The sequence below is a fragment of the Vicugna pacos genome, chromosome 5, assembly GCF_048564905.1.
Source record: "Vicugna pacos chromosome 5, VicPac4, whole genome shotgun sequence".
Classification (NCBI taxonomy): Eukaryota; Metazoa; Chordata; class Mammalia; order Artiodactyla; family Camelidae; genus Vicugna; species Vicugna pacos.
This window is the reverse complement of record NC_132991.1, coordinates 8,208,054-8,226,392: the sequence shown is the minus strand read 5'-3', so window position 1 is coordinate 8,226,392 and position 18,339 is coordinate 8,208,054. Positions and strand designations below refer to the sequence as shown.

Below are 18,339 nucleotides of genomic sequence, written 5' to 3'. Positions count from 1 at the left end.
CTGCAAGGAGTGGAGGGCCTGAGACAGGGAGGAGGGTGGCCTGAAAGAATCCTGAGCTCCGTTTCTTGGTGAAGAACGTGGTGGGAAGGGGGAGGCAGAGTTCATTCTCCCCCAAAAGGTGGTAATGGGGGTGTGGAGACAAAAGTCCCAGTTCCTCCGTGCTGGGACTCGGGCCCCACCTGCCACTTCTGCAGCCAACTGCTAAGACTGGACTGGCTTCCAGCCCCTCCAGGGCAGCCCCACAGAGGGGTGCACGTTGCCATGATGAGACCTCATCCAGCCTCCTTCTTGGGAGGGACTCACCTGGGCAGTGGGAAGGGGAGCATCTTGAACAGACTGGGGCTGCCCCTTGCCCTAAATGTGTTCCTTTCAACCCCCGTGTGGTCACCAGCTTGTCTTGTGGCACCTCAGCTGTGATCCACGCACCTCACAGGGCGACCTGGTGCCAAGGAGGCCTGGACCAAGCCACTAAGGGCCACCAGCTTCAGTGGCCACAGGCTCCTCTGACCTCAACCCCAGCCTGTGCGCTGGAACCTGTCTGCCTTGAGTGTCTGGGGGAGGACCAAGGCTCTGAGGGCAGGAGGCGGCTCGCTCTTCTTCCCTCCCTTGGACACATGGCATCCCCTGCCCAGAGCAAAGCCATCTCTTAAGTCCCTGGCATGCAATGCAGTTGCTTCACAGAGGCCTGGCCTCTAGGGGTGTCCTGTGACTTACTGCAAAGGCTCCCTTCTGCCAAGCTCAGTGCCTGGCTCACGGACACATAGCCATCGCTGGTTCTGAAAATACCTCTAAACGCCTGCAGGATGCCAGTTCCCTCCCAGGTGCTGGCGCTGGCTTGCAGAGATGTCTCGGACACACATCCGGACATGCCTGCTCCCAGATAGAACCTGGTTACCTGGGAGGTAGACCTGCCAACCTAAGACCTGACCATGACCCCGGGTGTAGCAGGGAGAAGTGAGCAGAGGGCTTGTGCCAGGGGAAGGGGCTTCAGGAAGGGCACCAGTGAGAGGGTCCCCGACCTGGGCTTACTAAGAGGAAAAGGAATCGCCCCAACAAGGTACAGGGTGCAGACAGAATCAGTGTGAGCCAAAGCGCAGCAGCATGGGAGTGGCCTGGTGGGTCCACGGGATCTGCGCATCCACTGTAATCACATCTGCCAAAGTCAGAAAACAGTACGGCAGAATGCTTCCGTGCCGGCCAGTGGAGCAGCCTCTGAATGGGGGGGTCTGTGTAACCCACATGTTGAGACATCTGGATGTCACCTGTTCGGGTCCTGGTTCACGCTGTGTTGTAAGTGCAATTTCCATGCACTGTTGAACATAATCGGTAATTATGCCTGGTTTGCTCCAGCCAGTGGACAAATCGTGCCCTCTCTGAAGGCACCGGTTCAAACGGTGCCTTTTCACACATCCAGCATCAGTCCCACGTAAAGATTTTGAGGGCCTGCCGGGCACATCTGGATTTTGCCCTCAGAGTGTGGTACTAATATGGTAATAACAGCTCTCCTTTATTGACTGACAGCTGTGTCTCAGGTGCCACTGAGGGGGCACTTGCATCCTCACGGCAGCCCTCTACCATTGATACTGTCATTACCTCCATACTGCAGGGGAGGAAACTGAGGCTTGGAGAGTTAAGTTACTTGCTCAGTGTGACTGAGCTGATGAAGGCTGACATTCTAATGCAGGTTTGGTCTGATTCAAACACATGTTCTTTTCAGGTGGAGGGGATAGCTCAGTGGTAGAGTGTAGGCTTAGCATGCGCAAGGTCCTGGGTTCAATCCCAGGACCTCCATCAAAACACATAAATAAACCTAATTTCCTCCCCCCACCAAAAGTCCCCCCCAAAACCAAAAAACAAACACATACTCATTTCTTTGCACCACATCAAATTACAGAGAGGCTCCTATTTACTGAAAAATTGAAAATTAGTTCTTGGTAAATTTGGTTCCCAGTGACTTAGTTGATGGTTTCCCCAGTTACTTCCCCCTGGTCTGATTTTTTTTTTCTTTAATGAGTGAGTTTTGGAGTAGATGACCTGGAAACACCCCTGCAGTGAAGATGCTAACGGCTGCTTGGAGGCTCCCAGGGAGCAGGCCTGTCTTTCTGTTGAGCAGAGCCGGCACCTCATGGAGAGCTGACTGAGGGGCTGGGCCCCAGCCACGCCGGCCCAAGCCGGGTGCATGCCCGGCTGTTGGTGGGCCTCAGAGAAGGGTGGCTCTGTGAATCTCGGAAGGAGTTCCACGGAAGGAAAGCTTAAAATGATATTCCAGAACTTTCGTTGCAGCCCACCACTACAAAAGTCTTCCTGAATCCTGGTCTTTTCCTTTTTAGCTGACCCTGCTGGGGCTGAGCACTTTCCTCCAGTAATGGTCCAACTGCAGCCCCAGATTCTCCACTTTCAAGGCATTTCCGGATTCCTCTTTTCCTCAATCCTGTTAGGAATATGAGCTCTTTGCACCCTTCCCCTGGTGGAAGCATTTTCCTGGTCTGTTTTTCCTACTGTTTTTGTAGCCTGAATGCTTTTGTACATTTGACCAAGACTTCCTTGGTAATGCTGTGTGTCCAGCCCTGAGCAGGCACCGGAGGAGCAATGGTGACCAGACGCACAGGCGTGTGGTCTGCTGAGCCTGTGGTCCAGCAGATCCAGTCCTGGGTGTTGAGCATCCCATCGCCAACACGAGACTGGTGGGTGGGCGGCCACACCAGCCCACGGAGTTTCCACTTGCATTCACTGGCTGATGTACAAGCATTCAGACTCTATGTAAAGGGTGACCAAAGGATGTGGGCATATAAAATGAAAAGTCCAGGCTGCCAGATTTGGTTCTGCTGCTTGGCGGGGTTCTGTGTGCCTCTTCTAAGACGGTTCCCCTCTGTCTCTACAGGCCTCCTGCCCTGAGTGGCAGCCCTGTCATCTCTGATATCTCCTTGATCCGGCTTTCCCCACACCCTGCTGGCCCTGGGGAGTCTCCCTTCAACGCCCCCCACCCCTACGTGAGCCCCCACATGGAACATTACCTCCGTGCCGTGCACGGCAGCCCCACGCTCCCCACCATCTCTGCGGCCAGGGGCCTCAGCCCCGCTGACGGTGAGTAGGACCTGGGGCACTTGGGGGCCGGGCTGCTAACTCACTCGGTTCATTCCTCAGCCCCTGTCCTCGAGCTGGCTGGCTTTCCTCCCCATCACCCCTCAACCACGGGTCTTTAAATAAATGAGTGGTCAAAGCCAAGAGAACCAGGAGTGCACTGGGTTTTGCACTCATTAAAGAACTGTTCATAAACACCCTTTGGCATGCAAATTACATAATAATAATGGTAAGGTCTGTTTACTCATGGAGGTCCTTCTTGAGTGAGAATTGCTTGGCTCAATTAGCCAAAGTCTCCAGAAGCTGACGTTAAGCAGAGGAGGTGTTGTATTGGGGTGACTCAGGGTTTCCAGAGCAGAAGAAAGGCAGAGCTGGGCTGGCTTCTGTCTGCTTCTCTTGCAGATCAACCCATGGCCTCCAAATGGCACCCCAGGCCCCAGGCCCCAGGCTCCAGGGATGAGCCCCAGTGGCTTCGTGTCTCTTGGATTAGGTGCTTGAGAGGACGTCGATTGGCCCCTCTCAGAGTCAGATGGCCGCTCTCTCCAGTTAATTTGAGACAGAAAAGGGCAGAGCCCCATGGTACAAATTCAGTTCTCAGGTCTCCAGTTGTACCCTTCTAGCTCCCACCTATGCACACATGTACACGTGCACGCACGTATGCACGCGCCCACCCTGGACAGCCGCCAGAACACTGGGGAGCCAGCCCCACCCGCACTGTCTTCCTGGGACGTGCTCCCCTCCCCGCCCAGCAAGGAGCAGGCATTGTCAGCGGCCCCACGCTGCCCCCACGGTGTGTGGTTAGATGCTAATTGCCGTCAGCTTCCAAATCAACCAGGCTGTATTTTCTCACACTCTGCCCACTGAAACCCCTCTCAGCCCACAGTTAGTTCCAGACTGGAGAATATTTGCAACCCACACTCATGAGCCCGTGGGGCACAGGCTCCGGGAAGCATGGCCCAGTGAGTCCCTCGTTGCCACCTCCATCCCCACCAAGGGAAATGTGTCCTTCCTCAGATGTGTCCGGGAGCTAAAACCGAGGTCTGGACTAGAGAAGGTTCAGGCTAGGGTTTCACAATGAAAAGGGTTCCAGCCTTCAAAGGTACAGACAGGCTCCTTGAAGCATCAGGACTCCTCTTTCTGGCCGTGCAGTTTGCACTTGGCCTTGGCTTCACTGAAAAGAAGACAGGCAAGTTGAATGGCTGCAGCCACAAGACATGAACCTAGCAGGCCAGAATGCAGCCCTTCAGGGTTGGACCCAGCCCTGAACTCTGTGTGGGTCCTAGCCAGGGCGCCCTGAAGGGTGGAGCTGCCTCCACATCAAGCCACTGTCTCCTGGAAAGTGGGCCCGGGCTTCTCCACACCCCTTTGGATGATGAAGGCCAGGCTCCAAGTGCTGCCCCCACCTTGAAGTTCACCCGCCGTGCAGTGGGGCTGAAGGGCACCCCCAAGAAGGCTTGACCCAGTCCTAATCCCCAACCCTGAGAGTGTGGCCTCATTTGGAAAAAGGGCCTTTGCAGATGTGATTCAGTTGGGGATTTTGAGTTGAAGAGATTATCTTGGATTATCCACTCAGGCCTTAAATCCAATGCTAAGTATCCTCAGAAGAGACACATAGATGAGGAGACAGTGCAGAGATGGGAGTGATGTGGCTACAAGCCAAGGAAGCTGGCAACTCCCAGGAGCTGGAAGCAGCAAGAAACAGGTTTTCCCTTAAAAGCCTCTGGAGGGTACGGCCCTGCTGACACCTTGATTTTGGACTTCTAGCCTCTAGAACTAGGAGAGAATAAAATTCTGGTTTAACAGCAGTTAGCACCAGGTCTACAGTTACTCACTGGTTCCAGGCAGCCCTAGGGAATGAATGCACAATGCTAACAGGGCCGTTCTCCCGAGGCCTGGGTCAGAGAGGGCCCTGAGAGGTGTCTAGGAGGGACAAGGAATAGAGTGCCCTCCTGGAGAGCCTGTGGCTCAAGGACATTGAGTCTCCCTGACAGCAGTGTGGCCCGTGAAGGGCCAAGTGGTGAGACAGGACTGCCCTCCAAGGAGAGACTTTCAGTTGACGGAGCGCTGGTTTTCTGCCTGATTTCCATATAAACGTGCGTGTGGCTCCCATCACACCCAAATGCCCAGCCCCAGACCCTTGAGACAGCAAGGATGGCTTTGGTGCCTAAGGGGACTTGGCTAATTTGCATGGCCATTGGGGTGGACCAGATACCCCAAGGCCTCGCTGGCCCCTGAGACAAAACTCCCAAGTGAGTAGCGATAGCGTGTCAGGTTCATATAGCAGCTGTACCAGTTTATCAGCCATGCGAGGCAGAGTCTGCCAGACCGTGCACGTGCTGAGGACAGATGGGCACTCCCGGGAAGGCTTCAGGGAAGAGGCGGACAGGCCAGAATGGGGAAGGAAGGCATTTCAGGTACAGGCAGGGCAGTCAATGGCCGGCCCGTGGGGCATCAGCCCAACTGCAGGCAGGCCGGGGCTCTCATTGGAGGATACAGCAGGAGAGGAAGAGAAGGAAGGGGAGCTGCTTCCACTCACCGGCTGCTTCTCTCTGCCCAGCACATGTGGGATCCTTTCAAATTTGCCAAGACTTACAGCAGTGGGGCCATGGTACAGCAGTTAGGAACCTGGACTCTGGATTCAAACTCCCAACTGTGCAGCCTCGGCAAGATCTTTAACTCTCTAAGTGCCAGGGGCCTGATCTGCTGAGGGGATGGGGAAGGTGTCCTCAACTCATAGTGTGGAGGTGTGAGTGAAGTCAGAGAGTGAACGTGCTCCCCTCGGCACTGTGACTGCACACACCCAGCGAACGCTCAGCACAACGTTGGCTGACACTGTCACTTTCAGGAGTCATTTGAGGGGGCGGGTATTATGACCCCCATTTTACAGATGGAAAACTGAGGCAGCTCAGAGAAATGGCACATTCCCAAGCTTGCACACCTGGTAAAAGCCAGGACTCCAGTTGGGTATGTTTGGTTTCCAAGCCCCTGTTCCTTCCCTGACATCGCATCCATGAGGGCCAGGCCCCCTCAGGATCCTCGGAAGTTCATCCTCCCTGCCTCTTTGCTAAGCCCCCGGCAAGGCTGAGTGCGGGGTTGGAGGCGGGCAGCCGGCTCCCGGTTCTGCAGCTGCTGGACAGGTGGGAGCTTTATCTATAAGGCCGGGCCCGGGCGAGGGCTCGCCTGCAGTCCCACTTAAGGTGAGGCTGACCTGGCGCCCTACTGTCTGGCCACCATGGCACCTCTGTTTGCATCATCTTTGTCCTTTGAAGACTCTGCCGGCCTGTGGCCCCTGTCAGCCTGGAGCTCTGGGCTTCTGTGGGGCCTGGACGGGGAGGAGGAAGCAGCTGTTTATGGCGCTGAGGAAATGGAGGAATGTGCGGGCTGGGATCTGGCCTCTCCATCAGCAGAAACACGTCCTACCGCAGCTGTCAGCTCAGTGCCACATGGGACTGCGGGGGGAGGGGACATGGGGGCCCAGGGGGCGGAGAATGGACTAGAGGGCACTGAGGGGGCCCCTCAGGCCAGGTGTGTGTTTCTCTTTTCTTTTACAGATTCTGATGGTTTCTTTCTCTCCTTCCCTCCCGCCCACAGTGGCCCACGAACACCTTAAGGAGAGGGGACTGTTTGGCCTCCCCGCTGCAGGCACCAACCCCTCAGACTATTACCACCAGATGACCCTCATGGCGGGCCACCCCGCGCCATATGGGGACCTGCTGATGCAGAGCGGGGGTGCTGCCAGTGCACCCCATCTCCATGACTACCTCAATCCAGTGGATGGTGAGTGCTGGGCCAGGGTGGGGGCAGGGAGTGGGCCAGGGGCTGACAGTCCCCCACCCCCTGGACTGAGGAGGGTACTTGTTCCTCCCTTTGAGGGTGAGGAGCCCAATGGTGGGGTCTGTGATTCACCCCAGTCTCTGCTCTGACTACTGTCCACAGAGGCTCGAGTCTGAACAACAGGTACAAACACTTTGTGAGTCACCACAGGGCAGAAAGTGCAGTAGGAACTGCAGACAGAACAAAACACACTCATCTCTGCCTTCATGGAACTTACAGCATAGTGGGGAGAGACCATTCAGGAACAGGGTAGGGAGCACTAGGTGGAGAGGGGGTGCAGTCTTCAATGAGGGAGTCAAGAAATCCTCATTGGGAAGATGAAATTCAAACAAAGAATTGAAAGAGGCGAGCCATACAAAAATAAGCCAGATGAGTGATACAGGTAGGAGAAACAGCAAGTGCAAAGGGCCTGGGGCAGCAGTGTGCCTGCTGAGATCAACAAAAGCCCATCCCAGTGTACCTGTACGTAAAGGGGCAGTAGGACAGGGCCAGAGCTTTGGGCTGGTTGTGCTGGCCAGTCAGGGCTTGGTTAAGTTTTGGCTTTCATGCAGAGGGACATGGGGCCCATGGATGGGTCTGGACAGAGAAGTAATGAGATCTGACTTACTCTTAAAAGGAATCCCATTCTGATTGCTGATCTGAGGATAGATTTAGGGACAACATAGAAGCGGGGCGGGGGGGTCCAGTTAGCAGAGGTGGGGAGAAGTGGTAGAAGATTTAAAGGTAGAGCCACAAGATTTGTTCCCAGCTCAGATGTGGTGTTAGGGAGAAAGAAAGGCATTGAGGACAACACCAGGGTCTCCAGCCTGAGCAGCTGGAGGATGGAGTTGTCAGGAATTGAGCCTGGAGGCTGCAGGCTGGGCACGTTTCGTGGGGTGAGAGATCAGATGTTCTGGGGAGATGAAGTTCTTGGTGCCCGTGAGATACCAAGTCCCTCCCTCCCACCCCCCCATGCCATCCTCACAGCTGCTTCCACAGGGGTGCCTGCAGCTCATGACCCTGAGCCCCCGGAGTCAGATGGAGCCCCTGTTGGGGGAAAGCTGAGGAGGGAGGAGAAAGCAAAGCACCTGTCTCCCCCCGAGTCCCCGCCCCTAGTTGGTGCGGCTCCACCTGCTGGTCTTGGAGCTCAGCCCAGAAATACCCCGGGATCTAGGCCAGGCAGTGGAGCTGGAAACCACAGCAAGGGGCAGGCAGGCAGCTCCTGCAGATTTGTCATGTGCAAGCCCTGCCCGGATGGCTTGTTCCCTCCCTGATGGCAGGGAGCAGACAGAGGCCTGCAGGGAGACCTGCTGGACTGCAGGCAGTCCCGTGGGGCCAGGCAGGGCTACAAGACTCGGGAGGACCTGGCACCCCTCAGCCTCTCCCCAACCCATCAGTACTGTGCCCTGGACTTCCTGTCCACACCAGCCCTGCAACTCTACCTTATTAGCTGAAGCAAAGCCAAGTCCCTTACTTCCTAAGGCCTGGCTCAGATCCTCACCTCCTCCAGGAAGTCTCTCTGGATGACCCCCCTCAAGAGTGTTCCTGGGGAAGAGCACAGCAGTCCCCCCAAGGCCAGCTCTCTTGGGTATTGTCCCCTGTCACCCTCTGCGTGTCCCGAGGGGATCCCACAGCACAGCAAAGGGACAGCACCAGAATCTAGTCCCTGGGTCTGTTCCACGCCCGTGCCTTTCCCAGGATGGCGTTTTGTCCAGGACGAGGTGCACCTGTCAGCCTCCTGAGTACGCACATCCTCAGGCTCTCCTTCTCTCCTCCTCCTAACAGCCCCACAAGGAGCAGGTGGGTTGTCAGCAGGGGTGATGGGAGGGCTCCAGTGAGGTTGTGTGTACTTGCTACTCATCAACATGAGAAACCAGGCAACAATGACAATACAGTGCATGAAGGTCACCGCCATTGTGTCAAACAGCCACGTCTAAATGTCAGCTTCCCCCAAGTGATGTCTGCCTGGCAATGCATCAAGGTGTGTGGCACCAGGGCCAGTTGGACGGTGGGCAGACACTGAGAACCCATGGCCAAGAGGTCCGGTCAGGCAGGTGTCCCCAGAGGGCAGGAGAGGCCAAGTCAGTAAGCGTGAGCGCCTGCTGTATGCACATATGAGAGGACCATACTGAGCTCTGCCTCTGTCCTGTGCCTGTATACCTTCTCCCCTGTGACTCCCCTCAGTCACCTTCTGAGGCTGGAATGACTCTCCCCACAGTGGAATGAGCAAGTAAGTGACTTGCACAGGCCGGGGGTCAGGGTTCCAGGCCCCACTGTTTGTCACCCAGCATCATCGGCTCTTCCTCAGGCACACTGCCTCCAGGCAGCCAGGGCCTCAGGGACAGCCCACCAGGCTCGAGCAGCTGGGCTGGAGCCGGGGGTGCTTTCAGGGGGTGGTGAGAAGAGAGGGTGTGCGGTGAGCTGCGGGCAGATCTAGACCACGTCTGCCTGAGCTGTGTCCTCGCCAATGGAGGTGGTGCTGGGACTGAAGGGGGTCTGGACAGTGATCCCCAGCCCTGCGTGCTGTGTGGGAGTAAGATGGGCTGTATGAACCCGGCTCAGTGCCTAACATACAGTAGGTGCTCCATTAATGCCAGTTCCTATCTCTTTCCACCAGTATTCTTTCCCTCTTTTGAAACTACCACCTCCTGTAGGATTTTGTTTTGTCAGTCGTCAGCACCGCTGTCCACCTCGTGCTTGGGCCCAGTGCCACAGCTCCTCCTGGACACGTGTTCCTCTCCACCACCCCCTCCAGCCCACCCCAGTCCTGCCAAGTCCGCTTGTCAACCCTCCCGGCCATCCAGTCCCGGGCCACCCTCCCAGCACTGCCTCTCGTCTATTCTCTCTGTCGTTCTGCGGTCAGCCCCTGTGGCTCCCATTACCCTCCGGGTAAAATCCAAACTTAACAAGGTGGCCCGAGTGGCCTTCCCTCCAGCCTGTCACTCCCAACTTGCACCCTGCCCAGTGCCACCCCACAGTGTCTGCTGGCTCCCGCACAGTCCCCATGCTCCTTCACCCACAGTGCTGCTCCCCGCAGGCTGGCCTGGCTCCAACCTACACTGGGTCCCAGGACTTGGTCAGCTGACACTTCTCTCAAGGCACCACCTAAATCCAGGCCTAACCCGACCACATCAGCTCCCCTGGGGCTCCTGCACCTCCCTCCATCCACCTGTGGAACTCAAGGCGCCTCAGCTGTGACTGGCTGGTACTTCTGTCTTAACAAACCCATGAGCCCAGCAGGCAGGTCTGGGAGCAGGGCTGCCAAGGGGCCTCTGTGTTTGTAGGGAGAGGGAGGGAGGGAGGGAGCGCAGCCACAAAAGAACCTGGGATAGAAAGATGCAAACTAATGAGGGAAGAAACTGTGCGGGACCAGCAGCTGCCGGCTTGCAGGGAGACTGGAAGGGGGCTGGAAACACGGCAGCTTTGTTCTCGGGGCGCTTGGCATTTGGCAGCGTCTGGGGGCTGAGCATCTGAGACATGGGAGGCTGGGAGGAGTGAGGAGGTGAGCTCACCCGTCACCAGTGGGTGTGGGAGCTGCCTCCGATTAAGTCAGCTCACTGCAGGACATCCTTTCTCCTCCTCTTGAGGTTGTGATTGGCTTCAGGGTGCAAGAGAAGCGCCACCACTTCCAGCCTTGGCCTGAACAGAGCCATCAGTGTCTCTGGCTGAGGCGTGGGGTGGGGGTGGGGGATTTTTCTGAACCCTGGTGGATTTCAGGAACAGACTTTTTATTTTCCTTTGTTCCCCATCAGTTATGCTCCAAGGAAATCAGACTGTAGTCCAGCACGATTTCCTGTATTGGTCATCACTTAATAGTTTTTTTTTCCCAAACCAGTTTAAACTAGAACCAGAACTTTAGCTTCCACTTTTTAAAGTTTTAGGTATTTCTGTGCAGCTCCGATGCCTACATGGATGTGTTGCTCATGTGTGACCCTAAGAGATGCTGGTGCTTACGGCCCAGGCCTGTGCCCAGCTGAGCCCAGACCTGTCTCTGGGATGTCCCTGGTCCCTCCCCTCCTGTGACCCATGGGAGCCGGAAAGCCCCCCGGCTCCGGTGTCTTTGGCTGAGACTGCACGGATCTGGGGAGGGACACCCCCAGGAAGCTTCAGTCTGCCCAGTTAAGGTGTGCTGGGTCTTCTCATCAAGGTTCTTTTCACTCACACACTCAGAGTAAATTCTGCAGGCCTGGGGCCCGGGCATCGCGGCTCCAGGGACCACCTGTGGAAGGGCCCCGAGATCCTCTGAGGACGTGTGTGCTTGTGTTAGGAAGCTGTCCATAAACATGACAGTGACATGTAAGCTCTCCGTGGGTGCAGGGGTCTTGAGAGCTTGTGAGAAGTTGGGGAGACTGTGTGTGTGTGTGCCTGTCTGTCTGTCTCACACACACACACACACACACTCACTCACTCTCCTCATGCATTCCAAGGGTATTTCTTGAGCCCCCACTATGTGCTAGGGGCTAGGGGCACAGCAGCACTCAGCATGCCAAGTGCTGCCCTCATGGTGCTTACCTTCCAGTGGGGCTGCTCTGTGGAAACACCTTTGCTGGACAAGGAATACCAGTCCTGAGGCCACGCCACCTCCCCAGCCTCCTCTCCCAGCACCTCCTCTTCACATTCCAAGAGGAAGGAGGCAGAACTACAGGGGAGACAACCTTCCAGAGGCTTTGAATGTTGAGCTGAGGTGTTGAGCCCAGCTCTGCCAGGCTGGGAGGCGACCCGCGGAGAGGGTGTGAGAAAGGCCACCTGGATCCACATCCAGCAGAGCAGGGTCCCCAGCCTACTCGTTGGCAAAACACCGGCACAATTTTTTACCTTCACCAAATGCCAGCTTCATGATCATTTATTTAACGTTATATTTTTAACAGACTCGCCTTTTAAGGTTGAATAAATCGATCTTAAAATAGAACTTAATATTTTTTTTTCTGAAATGGGAAACCTGATCATATCTGAGGAGGATGTCCCTGTTTCTGTCTCCGTCAAGACTCAGATGGTCTCCTTCGGGTCGTGTGTACCGCCTACACTTGGGGAAATGCCACAGTCGCGGAGGAGAGGCTGGAGGTGGAGGGGCCGCTCGTGGATTCTCGTTGAATTGAAAAGCCAAGTCCTCCATCTCTCCCAAGGCCCGGGACCAGGCTGTGAGCAGGACAAGGGGCATCTCCCGTGGAAGCCCACCCTCCCTCTGCTGGGAGCCTCTTGGCCTCCAGGTGGTCGATGAAGGCCCATTGCCCCTTGTTCTTAAAGGAGGCTGATTTATAACCGGAAGAGTGAGGAGTGATGCGGCGTTGGACGGTAATAGATAACCAGTCAGGGAATCCAAGGTTATCATTCTGCCTAGTGGTTCTCTAGAGAGCAGCGAATTCACTGGTTGTCACCAGGGCCCTAAAATGGAATTTTCTTGTGCTAAGCTGCTGAATATTGGTGATTTAACAGCAGAACGGCAGCATTCACAACCTCCCTCCCGCCCCCGCTCCCACCACATTGAGAAGATTGAAATGTTTCCGATTGAAATGTTGTCTGTTTACAGCCCATATTTCCTCTGAGCTGTATATTTTATTGTCATATTGACACTAATTTGACTCGGATGTCACCTCCCTTCTGATGCCCGTTCTTTACACTGCCTGCCAGTCCAGGGGGGTTTCAGAAACCAATTACATTGATCACACCACAGAGAGGCAGAGCTGCTGGAGGGACTGCCGGAGGCCCCATCCGGGCAGGGAGTCCGCACCCAGCCTGCTGACAGGAGGGAGACTGAGGCAGGGGCGACTGGGTTTTAGGTCCTAGAGGGCAGGGATGCTGCATGCAGGTGTGTGTGCTGAATGGGGTGCGTGGGTCATCTGGTAGACCTGCGCGAATAGTCTCTCAGGACAGGAAGTCACTTTACAGGTGAGGAACCTCAGGCTCAGAGCCCTAAGTTTCTTTGTCTACATCACAGATCTAGGAGATGTGCTTGTTGGCCTCAGCCCCAGACCTCTGGGTTCCAAAGCCTAGGTGCTTTCTACTCCCCTACAAGAGGAGGGTGAGGGGGCTGTGGGCAGCTAAGTGTGGAGCAGGTTGAGGTCCTCCAGCTGGATTTCTTTAGAGCATCTCCTCAGGGAGTCCAGAAAATACCTGAGGGAGGGGGCGGGGCTGTGCAGAAACGCTCCCTAACCTTGGGGGTGCAAGGCTTATGAACTCTGCCGTCAGGCTGTGTCCTGCTGTCCCCAGGGCAGGCGTGACCCAGCCCCTTGCCAAGGACAACATCAGGCACAAAGAGGGCTCCTGGGATGTCGTGCCAGGACAGTGCCTGCCCTTCCCTGGTCCTGGCCCCCCCGCGTCCCTCCTGCGGCGCTCAATCCAGGAGGCCCACCTAGAGCTGTGGATGACAGGCTGATCAGTAGCTCATAGCAATCCTGAGGTGGGTGCTGTTGACCCATCTCCTGGCTGAGGAACCAGCCCAGAGAGGTCCAGCAACCCGCCCAAAGCCGCCCAGTTCAGAGCTGTCAGGCAGGGTTGGAACCTGGGTCAGCCTGGGTCGAGGGCCTGTTCTTGCATCTCCTGCCCTTCCTGGCGGCCCCAGGGAAAGTGACAGCCCCTTGAGCACTCTGAGATTACGTGGGGTAACCCTGCTTGGGTGGCACCTGCCTGGAGCTGCAGTGACTATTGTCATCTCTCACCTGGACAATGAGCTCCAGGAGGGGGGCTGGAGCATCCTTGTTTCCGGTCCCCACGGCATCCTGCCCTGTGCCTGGCAAATTATCAGCACCGCGTGAGGGTCTGATGGGCGCATGAACAAACATGTGAATGAGCAGAACGAACTAGCGGATGAAAACAGGGTCCAGATGCAGGTGACAACAGGAATGGGTAGCGTCTGGCACTCGCCCAGGTGAGGGCAGGCGGGGGGCTGCTTACCCCGGCGGCTGCTGGCTCTCAGAACTGGCACGTCCACAGACGAATGGACATGACGACTCCACCAATCCTGGTCATAAATCACAGGAGAAGCCACGGGAAATGAGTGCCAGGCTTTTCTTTCTATTTAGTAATTTATCAAGGGAAGAGGCGCATTAATAAACATATTTCCCTTGAGGGGTGGGAATAACAGAGATGAATATCACTGTCAGATTTGGCCTGTTTCCTCTTGTTAGGGGCACGCGAGAGGGTGGGAATCCAAATATTAGTAGCAAAATCTTTTTTTTTTAACGTATCACAAAGATGTGTGTGTTTTTTACATTAGATGATTTCGTCTCTTTCCCCTCTTGTATTTTCCCATTTGTCACTCAGTTCGTAAGTAGGAAGTCTTCTGGTAGATTCATTTGTACATCTTTTGAGTTTCCTTTAAAGTAAGGATGGACAAGGAGTGAACTCAGAAGAACTAAGAAGCTTAGAGGACGCCTGAATGGACGGATGAGTGAGTGTTCAGTGACAGGTGTCCTGGGTGGCCCAGGCATCTTTTCCAGGTTTGCTGCCCTTTACTCCATGATTAGCTCTAGGTTGACTCGGCCCGTCAGAGCAGTCCTCTTAGCCCTGAAAGAAGCTGTGTGAATTCAGTTTCGTTTTGGAAGACCTGCTGGATTTGAGGCACTGTCCTTGGTGCTCTCCCTGCGTCCATTGTACAGGTGGGCAAAGAGAGGCTCAGGAGGCTGAGTAGGGTGCTTCAGGGCAGTCACTGAGCATCTGACTTGGTCTGGCCAGCAGCTCAGTCTGTGTGCCCCCACATCGTGTGTGTGTGTCCACCCCGGCTCCCACACCCAGGAGCACCCCACCCCATACCTGTCCTCCCCACCTGAGCGGAGGCAGCGTGGTGGCGGTTTTGATGTGCATCTGTCTGCCTCCCAATCATTCTCTGCCTCCCCTGGCTGTGTGGCCCTGGGCAAGCTACTCATTTTGTCCTTTGTAAAATGAGGATGATTGTCCCTTCCTTACGGGACAGTTGCGAAGATTAAGCTACTTCCTACTTTAAAGTGCTTGGAACAGTCCCGAGCACCTGTGTGGCACCCAGTAAACACTGACTTGACATCTGAGTGTCTGCTCTTCCTCGACACACCGTGCCTGTGTGTGCTTGTCCCCATGCCAAGCATCTCAAGCATCTAGCATCTCCCACTGGACTCGCCACCGAGCCAGCTGGATCAGAGTTTGGGGACAGAATGGTGAGGGGGAGGACCTGTGTCCCTCATCCACGAGAGCAGGAGAAGCAGAAATAATCAGACAACACACCAGTGGGTGCGAACTCGCCAGCACTGCACCTGTTTGGAGAGAGGGGACCACAGTGCTCTGAGAGCATCCCCAGGGGATGACCTTCCCAACTCGAGGAGGTCAGCACTGGTTTCTGGGAAGAGTGATGACTCAGTTGAGGTCAGAGCGCTGCAGACAGAGGAAGCTGTCTGTGCAAAGGCCCTGTGCAGGGGGGCAAGATGAAGCTGAAGAGGCAGGCAGGGTACCCACACAGCCACCGAGTACGCCACACTGAGGACTTCGGTATTGTTCCTAATAGCCGTGAGGAGCTTTTGAAAGATTTGAGGTGGACACATGCAAGGACATGATCTGATTTGGCTGCTGTGAGGAATGTGGATTGGACAGCGTTTAGCTAAGGGCCCTGGGATGCTCGGGCAAGTGGTGGTGGGCTGGGCTGGGAGGGCTTCAGCAGCAGACTCCCTTGTGAAGGAGATGAGGAAGGGAGGCGTCAGGCCATCTCCTGGGTTCCCTGCTCTTTTGCTGTCTGGGTGGTGGGCACCCGCCGAGCTTGTCCCTGCAGGAGATGGGGAGTGTGGGGCCGTGTGGGCTGAACTGGGGCTGCCCTTCGGACATGGGAGGCTAGGTAGGCGGCAGGCCGTCAGGAAGTTCAATCCTCAGAGCCACCTAAACTGGGGAGTGTGACGCTATTGGTGGTGAGACCGTCTTCCTGGTCCTGCCTCTCCCCACCTCTCTGAAGGACCCTGGGTGCCCAGAAAAGCCTCACGTCAGGGCTCTTTTGGGCCGGGGTTTGAATCCTGCCCTTGGGCAAGTCACTAACCTCTCCAAGCCTAGTTTTCTTTTTTTTAATCGTCTTTTTAATTGAAGTGTAGTCAGGTTACAATGTTGTATCAATTTCTGGTGAACAGCATCATGTTTCAGTCATACACATACAGACATATATTCCTTTTCATATTCTTTTTCGTTATAGGTTACTACAAGATATTGGATGTAGTTCCCTGTGCTGTACAGAAGAGATTTGTTTTTTATATAATTTTTTATATAGTGGTTAGTATCTGCAAATCTCCAGCTCAGTTTATCCCTCCACCCACCCCCTTCCCCCGCCTAGTAACTGTAAGTTTATTTTCTATGTCTGTGAGTCTGTTTCTGTTTTGTAAATAAGTTCATTTGTGTCTTTTTGTTTAGATATAAGTGATGTCACATGGTATTTTTCTTTCTCTTTCTGGCTTCACTTAGAATGACCATCTCCGTGTTGCTGCAAAGCCTAGTTTTCTTACCTGCACAGCTGGCTTTGCCTCTCGGAGGACAGTGGTAGCTGTTACTGCAACAGTGAGTCTAAATGTCACTAAGTGGTGGCTGTCACTGGGTTAGGAGTCGCTCCAGAATTCAGAAGCAGGCACTTATCCAAATACCACCCCAGAGGGACACACAGCGTCCCTGACAGGCCAGGAGGTGTCTGTCGTCTCCTGGGGTGCTTGTTCGGATGGCTGGTTGCGTTTGCAGCACAGCCCAGGCGCAGGCTGGGGAGTGGCCCTGTCCCGCCGGGCCCTGTGAGGCAGGTCGCGGTCGGGCTCCCTTGGGCCTCGAGACTTGTGAGCTGGGATCTTTCCTGCCACAGGAGAAAGGTGGCATTGTCTGAGTAGGTCACCTGCTGGCCTGGATGCCAGCCGTGCTCCCAGGCCCCTCTGTGGAGCAGAGTGAGCCAGTGTCCCGCAAAGCATCTGCAGAGCACCATGTGTATACCCACCATTGCCCTGTTTGCTAAAAGATCTAAAAGCCCCAGTCCTCCGAACCCAACAAAATAAACATACAGTGAAAAACAAACACTAGCTGACACAAATGTTCAAAGAAAAGAATATTCTGAGTACTCAACTTTTTCTTCCAACTGGTAGCTTTCCTACAAATGCTTGACCCTTCTTGTTGAAAACAGTATGTGGTTAAACAAGAGCTACAATTGTAGGGCACTTCAGACTGCCCAGGTCACCTCAGCGTCTGCCATCCCATTGGATCACGATGTCATCCCCTGGTGCCGGCGGGGGCCCATTTTTATACTCAGGTCGTTGATGGAGATTCTGAGTCTTGCACAGGTTAAGCCGTGCACTGGCTTGTACGTGCACACACAGGGTCCCAGCCCAAGGTGCCCTGTATGCACCCTTATTCCACCTCTCTGCCCCAGGCCCTGGTCCAGCCTAGGTCTCTGTCCTTGTACCCAGACTCCCTCATCCAGAGATGAGGGATTAGGAGAGAAAACCCCAGAATCCCTTTCCCGCCCGAGGATTCTGGGGCCTCCTCTGTCCTCCTCCACAGCCTCAGAGAGGTGTTTCTCCCGGTGGCCCAGCAGTAAAAGGGCTTCCCGGATTTGTCAGCCATAGTTGGAGGGTTGGCAAGGGCCGGGCGTGGTCGCTCCCGGGCGTGAGGCAGTGTGGCAGAGGCTCAGCTGGGACTTCTTCAGTTGGTGGCTGTGGCTTTTCTAGGGAGCCGGTTGGTACTGGGGATGCTCAGAGATTCACAGGCGATCACCCCTGCCCTCAGTGCTCCTGTAGCTATGGAAACAAGTCTCTGACCCACTGACCCTGCAGCCAGGACAGCCTGCGTCTCCCTGGAGGAGGAGGACCTACGGGGTCTGAGCAGGTCTGAGAGGCAGAAAGGAAGAACTCAGGCATCGCAAGTCCAGGAATAGCCAGTCACAGGCATGAAGTCAGCTGGGCCTGGCCGTGTGCAGCAGAGGCTGCTACAGCTGTTGACAGGCAGCCCTTCCAGCCCAACTCACCTGGACACCATGCAAGGGAGGATGGGTGAGCAGGGGGCCCAGGAAGAGGTTCTTCCAGGCAGGTATCCAGAGATTCAGGGGCGCAGTAAGGCCCCTGCTTGTTCTGCACATCACCTGATTTACCCTTCAGCACAGCCCTGGAGGTTGGCACTAGCAGACCCTTTACGATGAGGAAACGGGCTCAGGGAAGGTCTGGACAGGGTGGAAACTTCGGCATGTGAAGAGTTGCCCAGTGATATTATCAGACTGTTTCTAGACCACTGTTTGTCCAGAGGTCACACAGAGGCCACTGTTTGACCCAGAACCCTGATTGGTGGAGGGGGGCTGTAAGGAGCAACCTGGAGCCCTGGCAGGAGAGCCTGTGGCCGAGGGGTGCAGGGAGCCCGGTCTAGGGCAGGCCCTCCTACCTTTCCATAGTTATGTATATATGATGGGGGAAGGGAGAGCATATCCAAGGCAGTCAGATTGGTCGGGGGGAGGTGCATGCATGTGTGTTGAAGGCAACA

The 18,339-nt window shown here is 55.3% G+C and overlaps 1 protein-coding gene across 9 annotated transcripts in view; it reads left to right on the top strand.

The window, feature by feature from the left end:
• Positions 1 to 18,339, top strand: part of GLI2 (GLI family zinc finger 2) — a 245,751-nt gene that overhangs the window by 203,160 nt on the left and 24,252 nt on the right. For all 9 annotated transcript variants that reach the window (XM_072960820.1, XM_072960816.1, XM_072960813.1 and 6 more), the window contains 2 exons: positions 2,882 to 3,084; positions 6,673 to 6,858. In XM_072960820.1, coding sequence (XP_072816921.1) covers positions 2,882 to 3,084; positions 6,673 to 6,858 — 389 coding nt within the window. The remainder of the gene's footprint in view (positions 1 to 2,881; positions 3,085 to 6,672; positions 6,859 to 18,339) is intronic.